We start from the raw sequence: 24,413 nt of genomic DNA on the forward strand, positions 1-24,413 counted from the left end.
GACATATTTGTCAATAACTTTCAATATAAAGTAAGTTATCTATATATACAAGTGAAATTCAAGATTATAGTTGATGTACAAATAGAAGATGGTAATAAAATTAAACATGTTACCTTCTCTCTATGAGGTAATTGGAATTTGATCCTAAAAGTGGTTATTTTAGGGTCCACAATAAATATCATAGGTAGTAAGTTGTAATTTCTTATTTATATAAAAAAAATAAACTGTATTTACTTGTAGTGCGACATGTGAAATCAAGATGTCAGAGTTATGGTACGTTTTGTTATATAAATCCATATCCACAAAATAAGTACTTATGTGAGGTAACCATTCTGGATAAGTGATTATTTTAGCAGTGAAAATAAAAATTCAGTTGCACTGCCAAATATTAATTAAATATTTCATCTCAACCATATTGAAACAAGTTCTGGCATGGAGCACCTGATGTTTCCTTTTTATTGGATCTCCTGTTTTGATTCTTAAGAACTCTTTTTAAAGTTTCCAGTTGTGTCTTTGTCCAGGATTATAAACTTTTTCCCACTGCATCTTGGGTACAATGGTTTCAGAGTGTTGTGCTATGTCCACTATTACATCTTGTTTCAACTGTTATGTTCTTCCTTTGTTTCACTAATATTCCTGGCTCACCTGTGTATACCACATCACATTAACAGGGTAGGAAGTATGACATTATTTGTTGTTGTTGTTTTTAAGGTTAGAGGATCGTTTGATTTTGGAAAATATCTTGTAATGTTTTACTGTACCTGAAATATATTTTCATAAAAACTTGTTACTAATTTGTTTAAGTTTGCAGCTTACATTAGGTATGAATTTGAAGGTGGTTGTACCTTCCTTTTTCTTCTAAATTTTTAAGGAGGTATTTTTTGTTTATTTATACTTAAACACACAGATACATGATGAACTATTCATGCCATGGATATTGAAACCTGGTTTTTAGCATTTTAAGTCTGCAGGCTAACTGCTCAGTCACTAGGGTTTTTTTTTGTTTTTTTTAAAGGTTCTCAACTCTAAGTTCAGTTAAAAACTTTGTTTTGGTATCTGTTGGCTTCAAATGTCTCTGGAGTGGGTTTAGTTCTTTTGTTAAGATTTGCGAGCTACGTTTTTCATCCTTTTGGGAAATACCTTACTTTATGGATTGGGAATTATGTGATTTGTAGTGGAAATTTGATCTGTTTCTTTTAACCTTTTTCCTGAACAGATGATGTTTGTCTTTCTACTAGTATACCAAGAAAGAAATTATCTAACCCATTTTTCTCATGATGTTCATTTGGTTTTGAGAGTTTAGACATTGGAGAAATTTGTCTATGGTGTTGAGATACATCATCCATTTCTTCTAATTTTCAGTTTCCATGTTGCTGATTCTAATGCCTTTACTTCACACACTTAGAAACAAATAGATCATTGACAATTGGTGATATATGGGATGCTGCAATGAGACCTCTAGTTTGTTCAAATAAGCCTTTTATTTAAAAAAGATGTTGAAAGACAGTAAGCAAGAGACAACTTACATTAAATAGACCAATGGATACTTTTTTCAGAAGTCAAGAAATGAGTAATTTAAGATTAATTTTGAAAATTTATAATGTGTGTCTGTTACCAGAATGTTTGGGTTCATGTTTATAATGTTGATTTTTTTTTTTTTTTTTAATGAGTAAGTTGTATGGATCTGGACAAGGAAATATACATTACAGAAAATACTCTACTGTGATAACGACACACTGCATAAATCACCCATGAAAAAAGCTTTAAATATAATTATTGAAGAAATTTTGAGCTAATCTTGAACAAGAGGTAAGAGTTCTTGGAAGACTGAATAAACTAACTGAGAGGATACTCAGGGCAACAAGCACTTTCAAAATTGGAAATGTACAGCATAACAAATTAAATAACTTCACAGATAAAACTTTCAAATTTAAAGATACAAACAGAAAATAGTTTAGCTGTTATTATTACAATATTAGGTGAGAAAAGGACAAGTTCATAGCTACAGTTGAAATAGAAAAAATTACTGAAACTTGGTTAGTTTACTTTTACATATTTTTTATCTTTACAATAAAAATATGTTGGTAACATCCTGAGCATCGTATGGACTTTACTTGGATCGTATAGATACCAATCCCTTTGTGTTAACCAGAATGACAAAGGTCAAACACGGGTTGAACAAGGATTACTTCAAGATTTTAAAGAACGTCAAAAGTCAGATAAGCAAGACTTCATTTTTTGTAGGTCAATAGCAAGAACTCAAGTATTAGATAGTTACTAAATGTTACTTCTATTTTTAAAATGAATAAAATCTACAATAGAAAATTAAAAGCCAATTAATATTATTTATATAATGGAAAAAAACAACAACTCAGGACTCTTATAACAAGTTTTACCAAATTATTTAATGATATCATAAAAGAAAGTTCATGTGGATTCTCCCAGAAACAGTCTCAGCCTACTAATTTGTTAATATTTATAGAGGATGTTACATGTTATCTCAGTGATGGAATTGGTATTCTTAAGGTTTCTAAAAAAGTGTTTAGTAAGGGATCACACAGTGAATTAGCTAAGAATACCACACTAGCAGTGGTTTGGAAAAGACTAGTTGATTGGATTGGATGAGGGAAGATTTTCATTAACAAATTCAGTTAAACTGAACCTTTGTTACTAGTACAGTAAATTACTGGTCAGTACACAAGTCTTTTACGAATTCGGTCAGACTGAACCTTTGTTATTAGTACAGTAATTCGTTGGTCAGTATATGGGTCTTTGGTTTTTCTTGCTTACATTAATCACCAACAAATCCAGGATTTTTAGAATAATCGGGGATCAATGGGAGGTTTATGTGACAAAAGATTATGTGGCTCCACCAGAGAAAACCTCAACATTTTCTTCAGGGTGACAGGACTATTTCTGAGGATAAAGATGCTGACATATTACACAATGACTTGGATTAACTGGAATGTTAGACAAATATCTGGCAAATGACCTGTACTTTTAGTGGATGCAAGCTGATGCAGAGCTCTGTTTCTAATAGTAAAGATAACTGGTTTTTGTAGGTCAAAAGGGGTAAGTAACCATTTCTCTTTACAAATCACTATTTTAAGCATACTTAAAATAAACAGTTTGGCTCTCCATACTCAAGAAAATATATAATAAACTCACTGAAAAGGGTTCAAAGGATGGATACTAGGACGATGCCAGTAATGGAATGATTATCTGAGGGGGATGGTTTAATCCAGATTACAGGAGATGTTATTGAGATTACAGATTACAGGATATGTTAAGATTTACAAGACTTTCTGGAGGATTGACAAAATAAAAACCTCTGATTACTTTATGTTCTGTAAACAAAAGGATGCAAGTCTATTACTTGGAAAAGACAGGCTGGACAACAGTTGAGACAGTTTTGGTTTTCTGACAGAAACTTAACAGAACAAGTTTCAGTTGACAGCACTTTATAGATGTTCAACAGAAAAATTGACAATTTCCTGAAAAAATATAGTAAAGATGTAAATGTTTACTCCACTCGAAAGTTAGGTGGTCAAGAGCAACCTTGAAGGGTCAACTGGTCTCTCTTGAGAAGAGAGGCCACATTCAAGTTGTTCCTTAAACCAATTCTTCATACAGAGATTTCCTAAGTGTTCACATCTTACAAAATCTCCACAGTAACACAGATTACTCAATTATGGTAACTCGAAAACCTTTAGATATTATGAAGTATTGAAGCAATCAACGTTAAACATTTTTTGTTTATTGTTATAAAAAGCTTCACATATACAAACAGTATAGAGTGACTGATTTGCATATATTAAGTGGCACCAAGGTAATTTTGAAGGTCAAGAGGGTTAGAAGACAAAAAAAAAAGGAATGCTCATAGCTGGCCAGTCTCCAGGTCAAAAGGGTTACAAGACAAAAAAGGAATGCTTGTAGCTGGCCAGTCTCCAGGTCGAGAGGGTTACAAGACAAAGGAATGCTCATAGCTGGCCAGTCTCCAGGTCAAGAGGGTTAGAAGACAAAAAAGGAATGCTCGTAGCTGGCCAGTCTCCAGGTCAAGAGGATTACAAGACAAAAAAGGAATGCTCGTAGCTGGCCAGTCTCCAGGTCGAGAGGGTTACAAGACAAAAAAGGAATGCTCGTAGCTGGCCAGTCTCCAGGTCAAGAGGATTACAAGACAAAAAAGGAATGCTCATAGCTGGCCAGTCTCCAGGTCAAGAGGATTACAAGACAAAAAAGGAATGCTCATAGCTGGCCAGTCTCCAGGTCGAGAGGGTTACAAGACAAAAAAGGAATGCTCATAGCTGGCCAGTCTCCAGGATTTGGAATATGTTCCTTAATTCCTCCAACATATGCTTAGATTCATCACGCACATTAACATGTTCGTTAGTTACAAGACAATACTGAAATATTGCTAGTCTAGACAACCAACTGTAGTATGTGAAAAACATAATTTTGTTATCCGTACAAGTTTTAAAACTTACTTGATTACTGATGTTTTAGTTTATCAAATTTCCTACTGTTAATTTATAGGATGTCACTGGTACATTTTGTCCTAAAGAAATATCCAACGAGCCTACTGCAATGTGTAATCTTTATTGAAATAGCCATGTTCTTGGGAACTTGGTCGAGAGATTTAACTGTAGTAAAAGTTTATGTAATCTACACTAATACACTCAAGGTAATGTTAAAAGCTATACAATTTTGTACATTTTCACACTGTAGCCACTTAACATGATTGTGAGAAAAAATTCAGTTCACTTTAGTACATCTCTAATATAATTTCCTGTATATATCATACAAACAGATAGAAACATACCAACAATTACTACTTTCAACAGAACATACTTCCTCAGACTAATAAAATAAAAATTATAAATTCAATCATTTATATACTCCTAAACTAAGCCTTTCTCTTACAAATTTTAATAAAAAATTTGATATTTATTTAGTAAGCATTACTATCACATTTATTTTAATGACACTTTATATGGGTAAATTTTGAAAGTTTAATTAGAGAGAATGGGTTTGTATTAAAAGCTATCAACACAATACTTTCACTTTTTTTTCTCCACAGAGATGCAAACTTGATACTTACGTTGTTTAACAATGTAATATTGCACTAAATGTTGGAATGTATTTGTAAAATCTTTATTTACCCAATTTCTCCATTCTCAAATCACTGTGAGCATATCAAAATTAATATTAAACTACTTTTTTGTAACATGTTTCCTCAAAACTACGCTACAACCAATTCTGCATTTTCAATTCAATCACAGTTATATTAAATGGCCAACAAGTATCAAGTTCTGGTCACAAACCTACATTCGGATTCACGATCTTTAATTTGATCTGCTACCTTGTACACAAAACAACTGTAGATAGGATGACTTCTTTGAAATAAGGCCTTCCCAGAAGGCCTCATCACATTCACATAAAGAGCGTAATCTCATTAAAATGTTCACCAAAGCTTTAACATGTCCTGTGCAATTCCAAAATACAGAAACAAATACACCTGTAGTCTAAACATGCGCCGACTTCTGACGTCTGAAGGAGAAATAAACCCTTAAATGTAGATGGACACACCCTTTTCAGTTTGTTTAATTAATCAAAACGTTAGCAAAAACAATTCTGGTGGTAAAAGATACGTTTCCTTTGCTAGCGAAGGGTTATGGCGGCAATATATTAACATTACGTAAATCCAACTCTTATAAAGTGCTACAAAGAATTTTGTGGCAATTTGCAATTATGTATTTATTCAGGGCTCTCTTTTATAAAAAAATATAAATTCCATAAGCTACTATTTATATTTGCAGGTGTAACAGCAAAATCACAATAGACGGAGCTGTCAACGGTCACAGTACGATGTGATAAAGTACCATACTGTACTTACCAACAGACCGCCATACCGAAATTTTGTTCACAATAAATTTTCATTTGTATTTATATTGAGACAATAAAACAAGCTTCAAAATGTTTGTTCATGCCTATATTCTCCTAACCAGTTAGATACGTGCTTAAAAATGGACATTTAAAATGACAGCATATTCATTTTATATAATAAGGTGTAAAATAGTTAAAATTAATTTACATATAGATACATTTCAATTGATTATTTATAATCCAGCCATGCAAAGTTGTGCAGAAACTTTTCTACAATTATTTTATTACAGATGGCCTACGAAGTTCTCTATTATGCGAAACACGTTACAGATAATATATTTGACAGATAATGTATTATATACTCTTCTTGTTGAAGAGATTATATAATTTAGTGTTACAAAAATACAAAAGGCTTAATAGTAACGTCTAATGACAATAATAATAATAAAGGTAGGCCAGCCTTCACACCGTAACAATTGTTCAAATAGTTGTACAAGTTGGTTAAAATATATACATACGAAATTAAGAGCCACAGTATAATACAAACTGTAGGAATTTCACACACAAACAAACACACAAAAAAACCATACGACAGGATATTTCATGGCATAAACTACCAATGTTCAAAAACGTATTCAATTACGAACAATAGATATGATAATAAAATTACAACTAATATTGGAAATTATAAGTAGCCTTAAAAAAAGGCACTTTACGTAACAGTTAATGCGCATATTAACTGTATATGTACAAGTGCTTCAAACGGTACATGAGTTGGGTAAACTGACAAATGTATACAGAGCTGACAAGAATTACTTCGTCACATCAAAATAAAACAATTCTCATACCCGGGTTCATCACAATTTTTTGTTTTATCTTGCGGACGTGTTTTGTAATATTGCTATAATAAAGGTCCCTAAAGTCTGTGCCAGAACGAAGGTTGCTTTCCACTTGTAAATCATCGGTTCTCCACATTTTTTTCGTTGTCGTCTTGATAACCTAGTGCATTTCTCAAACTAAAACGAAAGAGTACATAACCAGATAATACTGCAGGAATACACGAGTTAAAAGATGTAAATATAAAAAACACAAAACTGACACTCAGATGTAGAAACGGGCAGGTTCAATTTAACATAAGGTATATGTTGTAGTTTTATCTGTACACCTGTAACACCCGAATTCACTCATGAAACATTCCAAATAGTGTACATCTTTCCACGTAACACCAGAAAATGATTGTCAGCTTTGTTTCTTTTTTTATTATATACGTCATCATTCAGCTGCTAACGCCACGTGATAAGGATATTACAATATACGTACGACTGGAACGTCTGGAGATTCTTATCATGAGTTACGATAAGCGTATAATTCAAATGCAACAAATACCTCGAAAATACGACTCAATCCACGTAAATTTTGTTATTTGTTTTGAGGAACATTATGAAATAACACCCAATGTACGCGGTTCCATTCAACACACGTTTAATGACACCAGCATCTACTTGGTGATTACTTTCCTAAATAAAAAGGTATAGTAGCAATGTTGACCAGTTGGAGTTGCGTGTTTTGGAAGATAACTTAGACGTTTTGGATGGACCTAGAGGAAATTATATTGTGATCTACATCTGCCAAATATAAATTGCAATGCAGCCGAAATAGACTTCAAAATAATTACAATTTCCGACTTCCAAATTTTTTAAAAAATCCAACCATGACTGGAACACCAAATCTACGGAAATATGGTACAAATTAAGCACTGCATCTAACTAAATACAAAGAAATAGAATAGCATATGCAAGTATAGTATATTCGTGTGCGTATACTAGACGTAACTCGCATCTAAAAAACAAGCGATCATTTGAAAATAAATATAACAATCTCAGTATGTACGTTAGCAGGAAACTTGTTATATGTTGTATTATAGGAAGTCTTGAAACTTTTGTCAGAATAATGAACAAAATACATTTTTCTTGATGAATTTGTTGATACATCTGTAAAACAAATGTGGTGAAATAGCATAACTTGTATTAATGTATTTGGAATGTAAAAAAGGAATACAGAACATACCATGATTTAGGAAATGTAAGGAAGATTTTATATGAAGTGGTATATGAAAACTCGTGATTAAAAAACGTTCTCGAAGAAGTGAGGATTAGGAGATAAACCAATTATGAATGATATTTGCTTAATGGATTATCTGAAAATAAATTAAAAACAGAACATGTAAAATAAATTTATGCAAATTGAATTAACAGTGCTTTAAGAAAACGTGGTTATTACAAAAAAATTAAAAACGGTTTAAATGTTTTCAACACTTAAAAGTACATTTTTTATTCACTTATATTTACTTTACTTGCCTTTTGTTCACACTCGTAAATTTGAATAAAGTAAATAGGTTAGTTTCTTAGAACGGCTGATTTGGAATCTTTATTAACCTGAAGATTACCTAGGAAGGTCGAAACGTTGGTCTCTGTTTTATTAATAAAAGTATTAATACCCATACCAGCCGTCCTGAGATGCATTTTTATTTTAAGTGGGTTTCTCGTCATCAAGAAATTTTAGTTCCTATTGTTATACAATATACCCAGCCTTCATAACTCAATCAATGTTTAAACCTCAAACATTTTCTGTGGAACGTACCCGATTATTCTCAAAGCAAATCAGTGTACCTGAAATACCTCAACGAGCAAAAAATGTCTAGACCAAGAGTGGACAACTTATTTTTCATAGTGGCCACAACTGTGGCTAATGAAAACAACGTTGGCTACACTATTAAAATAAATAAGTTGAAAGATTTAGTTTAATCAAAATAACTGTATTTCAACTAACCATTGTGAAAATTGATGGGGGTTTTCATCAATAAGGTTCGTGTAATTTGGCTTAATATCTATGCTCAATGAGTATCTTGGCTCTGCCTCTAAATTTATGTCAGTAAGCCGAGATCTGTATCTAGAAATTTAAAAAATCTAGCGTAGAAAATGTTGACTCACACACCCATGTGGATCCAAACATGGAAAATAATTTTGAAATTGCTATCTTTAAATATGGAAGACTCATTTATCGCAATAGTAAGCCACATATCTCCGATAGAATATTTTTGCTTACCTTATGTGTTCCACACTTTGCAGGGTAAGTATCTCGTCTTCAAACCCACACTTATCCATAGACAAAAAAGATGTAATTTCCTTACTGAAATTTCTACATCAAATTGAAATGGGTCATGCAAAAATCCAAATATCAATTTCAAATGTTTAAATTCAGAGAAACGTGATTCATATTTTTGAGATAGATTTTTGATCCAGTTTACATTGAGATCATCTTTTGCAGAGAAATCATTTTTTAGAAAACTATTCATCTTCGTAAAATGTATCAAATGTATCAATTGTTCCGCAAGGAGGTTTAGCTTTAACTGAAATTCATGAATAGATTGTGATTGCTCGCTTATTATTTTACCTCTTCTCTGAAGCTTCGTATTCAAATTATTCAAGTGAGACATCATATCGCACAGAAAGTGCAAATCACACTGCCATGACAAAGTTTCAGTTTCAGGGAAAGTTTCAATCGCACCTTTTCAAAAGATACTCTTTTATTTGAAGAAATAAAGTAAATCGTTGCAAGACTTTTCCTCCACTTAACCATCTTACAAAATCAGTAAGATCATCAAAAGTACAATCACTGCTTTTCTTCAAAGACTCAACACATTGTCGATGGATGAGAAAACTTTCTCTTCTGATATAATTCACAATTTTTACAACAATGTCCATCAAATTTTTCAATTCACCACTTTTAGACATCTGAACATAAATTTTCCTGCAATGAAATGCAATGGGAAAATGGCAGCGTGGACTTCACACTGTTTCCAATTAAGTGCTGCTTCAAAAGAGAAAAATTCTAATTTCACTCCAGTCATGGTAGGAGCACCATCTGTTGTGACAGACACCAGTTTTTAAAATCCAGATTGAATTTTTTTGACACTTCAAGAAATTTTTCAAAGATTTTTTTTTCCATATGTTCAATCTCGTAATCCACAAAGGCCAAGTATTTCTTCCCTCACTTGAAAATCTGAAGTGACATATCGAACCCAAAGTATCGACTGTGTAGTGTCAGTAACATTTACTGACTCATCTAGTGCTAAAGAAAAAGTCTTTTAGTTGTTCAAGCAATTGATTTTCTGTCTTTCACTAACTCTAGCATTCTGCGGACAATTGTTCAACTTAATTGCAAATTATTTACCTTTTGAATGTCATCTCTTATTTTTGAAACATAATTCTCCAACAGTTTCAATGACCACAATCAATATTTCTTTTACTAGTTCAGCATCAGAAAATGATTTTTTTAGCTAGAATCCAAACTACTTTATGGTTAGCTAACGTAACCAGTTCTATCGATGATAAAAATATTTTTAGACCTGCCTTTTGTTCATGACGTTGTGCTTTCAAACGGCGAATTTCATTCATACGATTTTTGATATCAACTGGAAATTTTGCATTAAATTCGTTGTGAAAATTGTTAAAGTGTTGCTTAAGGTTGTATACTTTATTATTACTAAAAACTTTGTTACACAAAAAACATACTGGTTTATTATTTACTTCAACCACTACAAATTTCATCTCCCAACTTTCATTAAATTCTCGTTTTATGTTTTTCCAGTCAGAGTCGTTCTCTTTTCGACAGTAATACCAAAATCAGTTAAACTGTCTTTGTTTTTTAAGTGTTCACCAACATCTGGATTATTTCGTTTTCGAATCATCCGCTTATCCATATGTGATTAAAAACAAAATAATTAAATACTTGAAAGTTAAACAATAAAAATATATTTGCAAGGGCATGCAAAACAACGCGCATTCGGTAACAAACATCTAAACTAAACTGACGTTATAAAATGGGCGGAGTCTGTGGCAATAATGAAGCGCACGGCATTAGCGATTACGTGAGGCAGTGCAGTTGCTGATTACCAAATTTGCGATAAAAAATAAATTATGGAAAAAGTTGATTCCTAAACTCGAGCTTGTCACAATTGTGCTATCCACTGGCCCCATGCGGCCAGTGGCCATGGAGTTGCCTACCCCTGGTCTAAATTATTAAAATAACAAACTACGTGGTGAGTGGAATTATTGATAGAACAGTCATTTTTTTTTGCATATAAAAAAGCGATACTAGAATTTAAGATAGTAGTTAAATTTCAACACTTTCACGCGTCTCTCTAAGCCTAACTTTATTTCGTTAAAGTAACATGTACAATTTATATAATAATACAGGTTAAACGAGAGTTATATTTCGAATGTAGATTTGTCCAGGAAGACAGTTTTGAATAACGTTTTCTTCAAGGGACTGGTGGATAATGCTTCAACTTTGCATTCATCTTTTCGGCAGCTCGTAAGGTCTCTCGGGTTCAATCATATTTTTTCGAGCAGTTAACCGAAATTGTCGCTTTAACTTTTTTCCCATTTAAAAAAAATGTAGAGCACTGATTCATATCTTGTGTACAGATAGAGAATTTTCCCGGGCTCTAGTCCCACCAGAAAATCATATTTATAAATGACGTGTTATTCAGTACGAACACCCTGAACAGTGTGATATAAAAATGTAAAGGCCTTGTGTCGTACGAACAAGATACTATCATTGCATAACAAACATCCCATTCGTATACATCTTCAGTTTCAACAGACTGATTTCTGAGATTTAGGGACGAAGAAAAACATTTAATATTGAGAACCTGACTTTTAAATAACATCTTGGACTTACGAGATTCAAACTTTTTATTTTTCACCTCGCTGTTCAGGACTTTCGTACTAAGGAAAGTGAAACGAATGTGGTTGTAATTTAGTTTCATCACTGGTATTTATAACGAAACATTTGTATATTTGAAGTATTATGTATGGGAATAAGCTAAAATACAAATAACTTTAAATATGTCTGTCATAATTAGAGAGAAGTAAGAAATCAAACTATTCCAATCTAAAGAAGTTAATGTAGCAGATTTTCGTAAACAGTAAAAATAAATAATAGACACAACTCCGCCATTCGATTACTGAAAGTTAACACTATTTGTTTCACAACAAAACCAAATTTTATATATTATGTACAGTTACAGTAACCAATATATTTATAGAACTAAGCGTTAAATACCACAATTAAACACTGGTAACTGAGTTTACATATACCCCAACCCATCGAATCTATAGTGAAATCGACCAAGTTCAGTTACAGCCTTTATTACTGAGCGCTATCTTTAGGTTTCCAACTTAAACAGCGAAATGATCGAAGTTCGACTAAAATTCGGGATAAAACAAACGTAACGCATGCTTAGCACTTATTATAAAGTAAAATATTTAGAATAATTTTGAATGACATCACGTATGACGTGTACTTTCGACATGACATCACACAAAGTGAACTACTTGGTCCAGACCGCGTGCTCTGATAGGTTAACTCATTTTTGTTCATGTACTTTTCGATACTTCAGGAATTTTTTAGGTTCCCAAACACTGATGTAAAATAAAATGATACAGGCTCTACAAAAAATCTTAAGCCAATAAACACTCACAAAATGCTCTTTCAAATCCATAATATTATCGTGAAGTGTACGGCACCTATATATAAATTACGCAAAAATTAAACTAGAAAGAACTCCACGTTTGCCAATAGATGTAACGTTTATCGCCTATTTGTCTAACCATGTGATTGTTTTAGGTGGGTTACATACACATAGCCGTCTATAATTCTGCCAACACCCACACTTGCCTCACTGAATAGTGTCACCTTTTACCACACCTACTCACGTCTCCAAAGTGAAGAGTGCGTTTTATGGCAACAGCCCGCGAAGTTTGAACCCTCAAATTCTGCCTACGCTAACCTCTCGCTCACACATAACCACCAGACACAGGCATAAAAACGTTCATTAGGTCCCAAGTACGTTAACATTTATAATTATCATTAGGGAGTGTTTGGTGTGAATTTAATCTTCAATAATATAAGGTTTTATTTAAAAAATTATTATACAATAACAGGTTGAAATAAAACAGTTATTTTGTACCAGGCAGTAGATGTATTAATCAGCTAATTACCAGTGTTAAATTACCCCCCCCCCCAGTGGCTCAGTGGTATGTCTGCGGACTTACAACGCTAAAAACTGGGTTTCGATACCGTGGCTGGCAGAGCACAGATAGCCCATTGTGTAGCTTCGTGCTTAATTGAGAACAACAAGAAAACCTGGAACAGCACAATGTTGTTGTTTATTTTTGTCATACAAGATTATTATTGATACACAAGCCTGTTTATAAATAAACAGCTTAGTTTCAGAATATTATCAGCAGATTTCAGTCCAACCCATACACAAAATTTTGAATTATAAAATTAGGTATATATTGGTTTAATTTCAGCAAATAATGAAAAATGTATCCTCTTTTATGAACGTTTTTCTTCCAATGAAACAGTGGTTAGATAAATAGTTAATACAACTTTTCTCGGGGCCATAGATAAGCAGTCCAAGTATTACTTGCCATTGAGTAATAATCAGATACACTGATGTCCAACAGAAAAACCAAACTTTTACAAAGAAACACCAGTTCAGAATTGCTAAAAAAATATAATTAAGATGTATGGTTGACTCCAATAATTTTCATTTTTCCCAACAATGTTTAAACTCATTACCACTAGAGTGTTATCAACCTTTTCAAATAAAATATAAATTGGAGAAAATAATAAAAACAAGTTTCACTTTTCAGAAAATTAATGTAGTATTTAAAAAAGAAACAAAAACACGTACAGTAATATGTACACACACACACACACCCTCATCAACATAAGGATTCCTTGACATCATAACAAGCCAAAGTTTGCAATAATGAAAATTTACATTGCCAAAAGTTCCAAAACTATCACAAATAATTTGATTACATTGTATTATTAGTACCTTTCCCTAAAAATTATATTAAGTCTGGTTTTCAATTGATAAAGTTTGAGCACTACACATAAATTACAATACTTCTATTCTTACTCAAGACAAATGTGTCAAATTGTCCTACTGCCTTAAAAATGTTATTTTTCAACTTGTAAAAATTATTCTACTAGATACAAATCTAAAAATAAAAACAATGAATGTTAATATTTAAAAAGATAATCTTGAAAAGAACAAGAGATTAGGCATGCTGCATCTACTATTTTTTTTTAAAGTTTTTGTCCGTTATTTGAAATACCACACAAATACTGAACACACCCACAACAAATATTTGTCTTTATTTTGATCTGTGTAGTGGTTGTCCATGATTAAAGATTGTGGTTCTAATAATCTGTATTTGTACTCATTCTTCCAGATAAACTCAGAGTTTGGAGAGTAAAATTAAAAAAACTATAATCTAATATTTCCTGAAACTTCAATTATCAGGCCTTGACTACCCCAAGGGAAATTCATACAATAGAAAATATCTTATGATACACAAATGACACTTGATGCTGTAGAAGCAAGTTTTTATTAAAACTTGCTGTTGGTTTCCAGTTAAGGTACCTCCACAGTGTTTGAGATGTTTGTCTTTAAAATTTACATTGCCAAAAGTTCCAAAACTGTCACAAATAATTTGATTACATTGTATTATTAGTACCTTTCCCTAAAAATTATATTAAATCTGGTTTTCAATTGATAAAGTTTGAGCACTACACATAAATTACAATACTTCTATTCTTACTCAAGACAAATGTGTCAAATTGTCCTACTGCCTTAAAAATGTTATTTTTCAACTTGTAAAAATTATTCTACTAGATACAAATCTAAAAATAAAAACAATGAATATTAATATTTAAAAAGATAATCTTGAAAAGAACAAGAGATTAGGCATGCTGCATCTACTTTTTTTTTTTTAAGTTTTTGTCCGTTATTTGAAATACCACACAAATACTGAACACACCCACAACAAATATTTGTCTATTTTGATCTGTGTAGTGGTTGTCCATGATTAAAGATTGTGGTTCTAATAATCTGTATTTGTACTCATTCTTTCAGATAAACTCAGAGTTTGGAAAGTAAAATAAAAAAACTATAATCTAATATTTCCTGAAACTTCAATTATCAGGCCTTGACTACCCCAAGGGAAATTCATACAATAGAAAATATCTTATGATACACAAATGACACTTGATGCTGTAGAAGCAAGTTTTTATTAAAACTTGCTGTTGGTTTCCAGTTAAGGTACCTCCACAGTGTTTGAGATGTTTGTCTTTATATTTTCTTTTAACTTGAGTTGTTCTTTGCCAAATCAACATTCCAAGCTTTTGAGCAAATAAAATTGTTTTTAGAATTTTATTCCCATTATTGACTTATTCATCAATCTAAACTTTTGTACCTTATCTTTAACTTTGAATGATATGGTGTTCATTATTTATATAAATTCACATAAACATTTATTCAATAGACATATAATGAAAATGGCTATATTTGGTTTGGTTACTTTAGCCAATGTTTTATTACATCTTCGATAGTGTCATAAGGGTTGTCACTTCAGTCTTCCTAACTGTTTCAGGGACTGTGATGACCTTCCAGTCATTTAACCTATTATCACATTTCTTAATTTTTTATTATTATTATGCTTAACACAAAGTCCAACAAGAATTTCTCTCTTCTCCTGATTATCAACTATTTCATAACAGCTCTCCAAAATTAATATTAATTTTGACCCTAAGTTTTCTACATAAATAACCCAACCTTTTTTATGTCCTGCACCCTTAAAAATTTTTAATATGTTCTTGCACCCCTCACAATAATTATTTATTTAAGAATAAAGGTGGCCAAAACAAATATTATCTTGCACCCCCTGGAACACTCTCTCGCACTCCTGGTTGGGAACCACTACTATATACTAATAACAAACAAAATATTAATAAAGTACTAGAATCAGACAGTGTTTACTCCAGGTTTTAAAGCAAGTGAAAATTAGATGTTTGTTTCTACCATCTTTTACTTCTGGTACATCAACAGATAGTGGGTTAGCATTAAAGACAGCAGAGTTGCTAACACAACCTCTCAATTATTAGACCAGTTAGTCTCACTTCTGTCATACGAAATACTTTAACAAAAGCTCTCCAAAATCATTCAGAAAAAAATATGACATTATAAAAGAGAGAAAATGGATTTATTAAAAGGGAACACTTGCCTTACCAGTTAATGTCACTTGCCACCTGCATTATGAAAACTGTGAGAAAATAGTGGACTTACATTTTCAAAATGTTTTTGATAATATTAGCTCAGAATAACATTCTTGAGAGTTGATTAGAGACTAGTTAATTGAATTGAAGGATGGTTGAGTGAAGGAAAGCTGAACACTGACATTTATGTTATGTTTCCTGATGTCATATTAATGGCTCTGACAGAATCATAAATCATAAATAAAATTGGTGAAACGTGTACCCAATGGAATTCTACACTCAGATATTTGTAATTGTATCGAGAATTTTATGTAATACAGAATGGCTTTGATTCATTAAATTAGACAAAGTGTTGGTAAATAATTTTTAATTATAGTAAGCACAAAGTAACCTTAATGAAGATCCCAAGAATATTTAAAAGATTAATGAGATAGTGCACTTTATTTTCAGTAAACTGAAGACAAAGTGATTCAGGTTTAAGAACTAAAAACATAAAGGTACTACTCTTATTAAGAGTTATTTTCCTAGCAGGGTGACTGATTTGTGTAAAAACTACCATCAGAAGTAGTGAAAGCCAACACTTCACAGGAGTATAATACAATTTGATGATTTCTTGGAAAACATAAGGTTTGATTTTTTGTTTCTCTTGGTCATGCATTAAGAATGTTTCTGCTTTGCTAAATCGCACTGTCCGTGCCCGCACGATGAGTGTCTAACTGAAATGAATCTTCAGTTAAGGAAAATCTTAACTTCAGAAAGTTACTTCTACCCTGTAAAGAGTTAGAATCACACAAAGAATATGGTACGTGGACACGTGTGGAGAGTTTACAAAGACAAACCCCTTTCTGGAAATAGTGCAAGGTAACAGTTCTTTGTGATAAAAGTATAATTTCTCAACTCATCTGTATGTAGAACCATATTAATGTTTGCAGCACTAATACATACAAATAAAAACAGTTTTATTTTTATTCTAATTACTCAATAAAATTTGATAAAATTAATTTAACGAGCTTAGAAGATACTAAAATAGTAGTCAATTTTAAATTAGCCATTTTCAAAGATTTCAATCACAAAAATTTACCCATACACTGGACTGCTGGTGCATGTACCACCTACGTTAGTGAAGCAGGAAGATTTCTTATTTAACAAAACCCATATTACTTAAACATTATTAACAAAACCCATATTACTTAAACATTATAAAGTGTGACAGAAAACTGCAATTATCACACCTCCAAGTCTAAAAGTAAACCTGTGACGATACATAAAGGTGTAATTTTTAATGAACTAAAGTTTACAAGTATTAAGTTTACAATACTGTTAAATAAAAATAAACTCCAATCTTGTGACTGTATTGTTCTGTTACAGTATCACTGTTGTAAGCTGTATTTTTAATATTTTAACTTAGGTGTTTGACAGAGGAAAATAACAATCTAGAAATTTCATGAACCAAATTGAAAACAAGTGATAAAAATATGACAAGCAGTATGTCAATAAGTAATCAATGAATTTAACACTTCAGTGTTTTCTAATAACTTTAAAAGTTCTTGTACATATTTCTCTGTAATTAAGAATGAGTTGGTTAGCATGTTTAGTCAAGGAATTATGGAATAAGTTCACAAATTGGGTCTACAATAGAGTACAGTCTGTAGGAAACATTACTAAAGGAACAAGTTAATGCACTACTGTTACACGGACTAGACTTAGCATTATTTTTTTTAAATAATCAAAAAGCCTTCTAGTGATAAAAAACAAACTACTGGTGCAGCAGTGAGATCATTTTGATGAAGATAAAACTTTGAATAACATTCAAAATGATGACAACACAAGCTAAGTTCAAAACTCAGCTACAAATGATGAAACAATTAGAAGTTCAAGTGGGAAGGTCAAGAAGGAACAGACCCCAGGGTCAAATATCTAAAGAAATAAATATGATTTAAGAAAAGATTGATGAAGCTATTAGATATGTACAGAGATTACAAATAAGACAGAAAATATATATAAACTCTGATGACAAAACAGATAAACAAAAGGAAATCAATGACAGTAAAACATTTAGGAAAAAATGATTGGTTAAAAAAATCAAGCTAGCCACTTTTCCCTGCATCAAGTGTTACAACATAAAACACTATTTAACATTAAACATGGAGTACTACTGCACCATCTGTGACAGCAGAACCTTCCTGGAGCACACCAGATGTGACACTACCAGATACAGTTTTAGAATTAAGGCTGCCAGTTCAACAATAGCACTCAGTTGTGCCACAGATCATAATACCACTGATCACTCGTTTCTACTTTTTATCTTCAAGATTCTACTAACAAACATAGCTTTTTATATACAAGAAATTCTAGGTTAGTCATACCTACCTTGGTATTCTCACAAGAGGTATATGCATTTTAACAAAATATAATAAAATTGTTTTTCATTCTCTTGTAGCCAACTGTAAATAATGATAAGTTGTGGTGTTCTTAAGTGTCTGATTTCTCCCCAAAACAAGAAAACTTCTGCAGAGTAGCAGGAAGTGTATCACAAAGCTTTTCTGAATTTTCTAGCTTTGACTGGATTTGAAAATTGAAAAATGCTGAACACAACATAAAACTATCAAATCCAAACAGAATCAACTTACAGACGAGTCTGGATAAAAGATGATGCCTTTAATCAAGAAATTGTGTGTGTTTCAATCTGAAATCTCTCACAATCTGTTCCAGAGTGAATGTTAGTTCTCTAAGAGCACATGCACAACCCACACAGCTGTAGATTATTCCCAATGGAAAATAAGGGAGGATACATCTTTGAGATGTCACCTGACATGCCAATGAAAGAGAACAGTCTACATTCACATGGTATAACTTTAAGGTAAACTTTAAAATGATAAATGATACCTTAAGTAAATGACCAAGTACAAAAAGACAGCTAGAGTTAAGGGAACAAACAACTTCTTTGCCCAAAGTTTCAAGTTAAACCTGCATAAATACATCACTCACTGCACACATACATCATTAACCCTATAGTAAGAACAAAGTGACAGAAGGTTATCAGAGCAGAGTCACTCATTTATCAATGTAAGTCAAATTAGACATCACTCTCAACACATGGATTGGAATCCATCAAAAGGGTTAAAATTAACACAGTTAATAATCAGGAGAATCATTTCAATAGTTTGTAACTAAACAGAAAGTAATTTTGTTTAACATACCCTCTGATTAACTATCTTATATCAATCTCCCAAACAGTTCAGATCATACAGTTCAATTAACATCTTTGTATCTCCATAAAAAATAAGACCACAGATTTAAACCTCACATTAAAGTTCAAATTTCACTCGTTTCACGAGTAAGGTACCATTTCACTTGTTTACCCCCTTCATAGTCACTGGTATGTTAATATTTAAGTAAAATTGCATACAGTAAAAATCTCTTCTACACAAAATGATTTTAGCATAATTCAAGAATCACATGGGGATATGAAATCAACTAGCAATACCCATCACTTCATTCAAATAATCTCAAGTTTTTAACACAACCGTTACATAAACAGATTACATGAATTAACTGCATCTTTTATACTGGTCATAACGTATAATATGAACTTCAGAATGAAAGCATATAATGATATGCAATTTTGTATTTACAACTTATTTATAATTATTTATAGACACTGATTATAAATCAGTGTTAAATAAATTAAATTTCTTTTAACTTTACTAGTAATATAACACTATAACACTGATTTGATTTTTTTTATGGCTTCAATGACTTACCAACCACTATGTGAACTTCCTTTATTCAGCACTATTAATGTGTTTGTTTTTTCATCTATATTAAATGTATGATTCTAATTATGCTCACCCAAGTGTATTAAACAGTATTGATTATAGTGACAGTTTAAATGCCAAATATCTGTCCAACATCAAGTTATTTAACTCAATATTGGTTCTATTACCACTAGTGGTATAATTTAGAAATACCTCAAAGTCCAGTGTCATCATAAACCTTCACTAATTAAGTCCTGTCAATGTGATTAGTGTAACTAAAAAAAAAACAAAGGCAAAAAAGTGACCCCCGAGATACTTCACTAGAAACTAAGGGTCAGTTTGACTGGACTTTACTATTAATTACAATATTTTGCTTTCACCCATCCAAACACCTCACAATCCAAATAATATTCTTTTGTCAACTCTCAAATACTATAATTTTCTTACCTAATATTTTAAATTTCTTGTGTGGTACCTCATCAACAGGTTTTTGAAAATCTACATAAATAATTTTCAGTATTAAATCATAAATTATGGTATTAATAATTATTAAGTTTTGGTTATAGTCTGACATGACCATCTGTTTGTTTTGAATTTTGCACAAAACTACACAATGGCTATCTGCACTAGTCGTCCCTAAATTAGTAGCGTAAGACTAGAGGGAAGTCAGCTAGTCATCACCACCCACCGCCAACTCTTGGGCTACTCTTTTTCCAATGAATAACGGGATTGACCGTCACATTATAACGTCCCCACGGCTGAAAGAACGAATATGTTTGGTGCGACGAGGATTCAAGCCCGCGACCCCCAGATTACGAGTCGAACGCTTTAACCCACCTAGCCATGTCTCATTAGTATCATGGCGCAGTAACGTTCCTACAATTGTATCTTGCGCATTGAGATTTGGTATACAGGTAAGTAAAACTGAGGCTCTGTACTTACTACATTTAATATACTTATAAACTATGGCAACGAATTCACTATAACTGTTTAGCCTTCAGTTTCAATTTAAACATAAAACGACTACATGTATTATTTTATCATATTCTTATCCTCGTGGCAATTTTACTTGCATAGCAAAATTTTATAATTTTTAATATGAAATATTTATTATTAATTCAACAAACTTACCAAGTGCATTAAAAGTCATCGAGTGAATAATAAATGCATGTTCCCATGCTCCACCCAGTTCCGGGCCATAGAACACTCGCACTTCAACGACCCACCTCGGGTGTCTTTCATTTTGCAAACACATAAATTCGCGCTCTTACCGACCAACCAACTAACAGAAAGGTCAGCTGATTCTTAACAATCACTTCTTCTTATGGTGTCACTAGATGTCGCGTTACTGTTCTTGTAATATACATCATATAGTTTACTTTTCCGATATCTATTGCTATTATTATTTGTACAGTGCAATTTACGACAGTGCTACTTTGCTGTGAATATCATGCTTCTACTGTTCTTCCTACTAATATCCAAACGACCTAGACCTGTATGCTACTGGTGACGTTTCATCTATAAATAAACGTTACGAGAAATTAACAGATCTAAAAATAATAACTTAAGAACAAAACTTCCAAAGTAGTTCTCGAGGAGGCCTTGAATGAAAAAGGCAAGACGTGAAGCTGTTCCAGGTCTTATTTTCCTAGCTCAAAATGCTATTTTATCGTACAAAACATTCCTAGTTATATTTATGTTAAATGAAAATAATATATTAATGCAAAATGTAGGCTAACATGATTTTTTTTTATCATGGTTTAAAATACTTCAACTTTCGACGTTCAAAACCTTAGCCCCAGGTGACTGACTCAACTTTTTATAGTATCAAAATAATAGGCTTAATATCTGCAGTGGGCATTGTGCAGGTAGTCCAATGTAGCTTTGTGCTTAAACAATAGAAAGATTATAAGTTTTGAAACGGCTTGAGGAAGTAATGAAAAAACGTTTTTGTAAACATACAACGTTTCAACAAGATTTTGTAACCCTTAGGTACAAGCAGTTTACAAAGACACGTGTGTGTATGCAATATAGAATAAATATTACATGACCGGATATCACTTCACAGTCTGATATAGGTATATTGAAGCCCTGGGATATTGATTTAAGGTGCTTTTAAAAAAAATTAGGTTAGTTTCTTTTATTTTGCGTTTATTGATATTAGGTGTTTTGTTTAAAATTACGGTATTTTTCATTGTGTTCAATGAATCTGGTTTCCAATTTTCTAAATGTTTCTCTGATGTAAAATTCTAAACAGTATTCGACGTTATTTTATAAATGACGTTGGAATTATGTGATTCTATGTAATTTTTATTTGATAAAAGTTACAGTTTAGTGTCGGGTACTGGAGTGAATTTGACGTCAACAGAAATTTTATGTCTGATGGCAAATTTTCTCCAACTGTTAATTTTTTTTATTTTTTAGTTAATGTCAGGGGTAAATAGTAAACTGTCCAACAATATCCACATGTTGTTTGGTATATTAGTGTCAATTTTATTAGTGCATGGAGTTCTGAGGTTTTTGTTCTGGTGGCTGGGTGGAAATGTTTTGGCATTAGTTAGTGTGAATGAAGAAATGTTTTACGGAATTGATTTCTTCACCAATGTACACAGTTGAACAAAGTCTTAACGCAGTGTTTATAAGATGTTTTAGCACATCAGTTTTTGTTTCATGGGCGGAATTCCAGGGGATGTAAAGACCAGTGCGATTGATATTCCGGTGAATTTTAGTTTTGAAATGTGTCGGATGTCAGGGTTAAGAAAAGACAACCGTTTGTTATTTTCGTGTTCAGTGGTGAATTTAATGTTAGGGCGAATGGAAAAAAATCAACAATTGGAGAACACTTCAAAGAAAACTAACTTTCTTGGAAAATCATGCTTAGCACACGAGCCATGTTTGTCAAATGAAACAATGAAAATTGTAAATATTTATAAGGGTCAAGTTATATTTTTTTGTTTTGTTGTGAAACACGAAGCAATAAAATAGGTTGTATGTAGTTTCCATCGCCACTACGAAAACCAGGTTTTATAACTGTTCATCGAGCCACTGGGGCTATATTTCTGTTTAAAAAAATGTACCAAATTTGCAAATAATAATAGTGACATTAAATTATTTTCTACTATCGGTATTTTTATGAACACAAAAAACAGTTGAAGGGCATCATTTAGTAATTTTACAGTGAAGGATTGTTTTGCGATTATAGAATGTTTGATGTTTTTACTGAAAAATAATTTATTTTGGTACTTTTAGATATACTGTTTTATCGATAGAAATAACTTGAGGAACATCAAGGCTAAAGTCTCAGACTTTGACCAACTTTGAATCAAAGAAAAAACTAAAGACACTGTGAACAAGGTGGAAAGTAATATCCATAAAGGAACACATATGATCACAGCAAATGAGTACACTTAATACTATTTGTTCCATACTGTTACTTGGTCCTAGCACTATTTACAAAATTCATTAGTGCATTCTTTTAAACTCACTGCTTTGTCACTGTTTGTTGTCTCAATAGGAAAACTAGAAAGACATGTTATCAATTGACCTGCGAATAAAAAAAAAAAATTTTATTTTTACCCAGCGTGTGCTACTTACTGTACGGTAATTTTTCCTACAAGAGAGCCCATGTGACATCAATTTGGAATGATGCGTGATAATAAGTAACCAGGGGGAATGGAATTTAGCTGCATTTTATGATTAACTTTCTTTAGTTAAAACTACACATCGTGCTAGTAATGTAGAAAAATTTACAAATTATTGATGAAAGTGAAATACTCACCTTATTAGAAACTGTTGAAAGATCTGTAATTCAGAACACCGTTACAGAAAGTTGCTCAAGATTCACTTTACCTACAAAATTTATTCTTCCCCTTTACGCTGTCCCTAATTTAACAATTAAAAAGTCAACTAAAGAAAAGAATCACGAGCCGACTTTACACATACACCTGGTGGGGAAAAACACATTTCGCAGCGTACAAGACAAGAAGCAGGAATCTTTAACAAAAATCATAATGTTTATTCCATCCATTTCCAACAGAAAATCTGATGTACAATACATTATATATTGTTCAATAATATTATAAAAATACAATTTATTGCAGGTGCACGTGATGCTTTTATTTTCAACATACGAATATTCTTTAACATGATTTCAACCATCATGTGGACATCGCATTACAATAAATTAAAAATGCCATAACACACAGAAAACAGAAATATAACCATAAATAAATATATTACGACACACAGTGCAATGTGTAAAAGTACAAAATACTAAAATATACTGAAAAATAATTGAAACCCGTTGAATTTGGTAAATCACATTAACATATTATAATAATGCCCTTTATGTAAGAATGTTTTGTTTGTTTTTAATTTCGCGCAAAGCTACTCGAGGTCTATCTGCGTTAGCTGTCCCTAATTTAGTAGTGTAAGACAAGAGGGTAGGCAGCTAGTCATCACCACCCACCGCCTACTTTTTACCAATGAATAGTGGGATTGGCCGTCACTATATAACGCCCTCACGGCTGAAAGAGCGAGAATGTTTGGTGTGACGGGGATTCGAAACCGTGACCTTCTGATTACGAGTCGAGTGCCTTAATCACCTGGTTTATAAGAATGCAAGACAATTTTACT

The 24,413-nt window shown here is 32.2% G+C and overlaps 1 protein-coding gene across 11 annotated transcripts in view; it reads right to left on the minus strand.

The window, feature by feature from the left end:
• LOC143248463 (uncharacterized) overlaps nt 1-23,716 on the minus strand; it is a 61,741-nt gene extending 38,025 nt beyond the window's left edge. The window contains exons 1-3 of one of the 11 annotated variants that reach the window (XM_076496849.1): nt 20,910-21,241; nt 7,951-8,080; nt 6,732-6,899 (exon numbers count right to left, since the gene is read on the minus strand). In XM_076496849.1, coding sequence (XP_076352964.1) covers nt 6,732-6,858 — 127 coding nt within the window. In that variant the 5' untranslated portion in view covers nt 6,859-6,899; nt 7,951-8,080; nt 20,910-21,241. Of the gene's footprint in view, nt 1-6,731; nt 7,117-7,950; nt 8,081-20,909; nt 21,247-23,556 lie in introns of those variants that run through there. The other 10 variants (XM_076496850.1, XM_076496858.1, XM_076496855.1 and 7 more) reach the window with 10 other exon arrangements.
• Between the last annotated feature and the right edge of the window lie 697 nt (nt 23,717-24,413).

The sequence above is a fragment of the Tachypleus tridentatus genome, chromosome 4 (assembly GCF_004210375.1).
Source record: "Tachypleus tridentatus isolate NWPU-2018 chromosome 4, ASM421037v1, whole genome shotgun sequence".
Classification (NCBI taxonomy): Eukaryota; Metazoa; Arthropoda; class Merostomata; order Xiphosura; family Limulidae; genus Tachypleus; species Tachypleus tridentatus.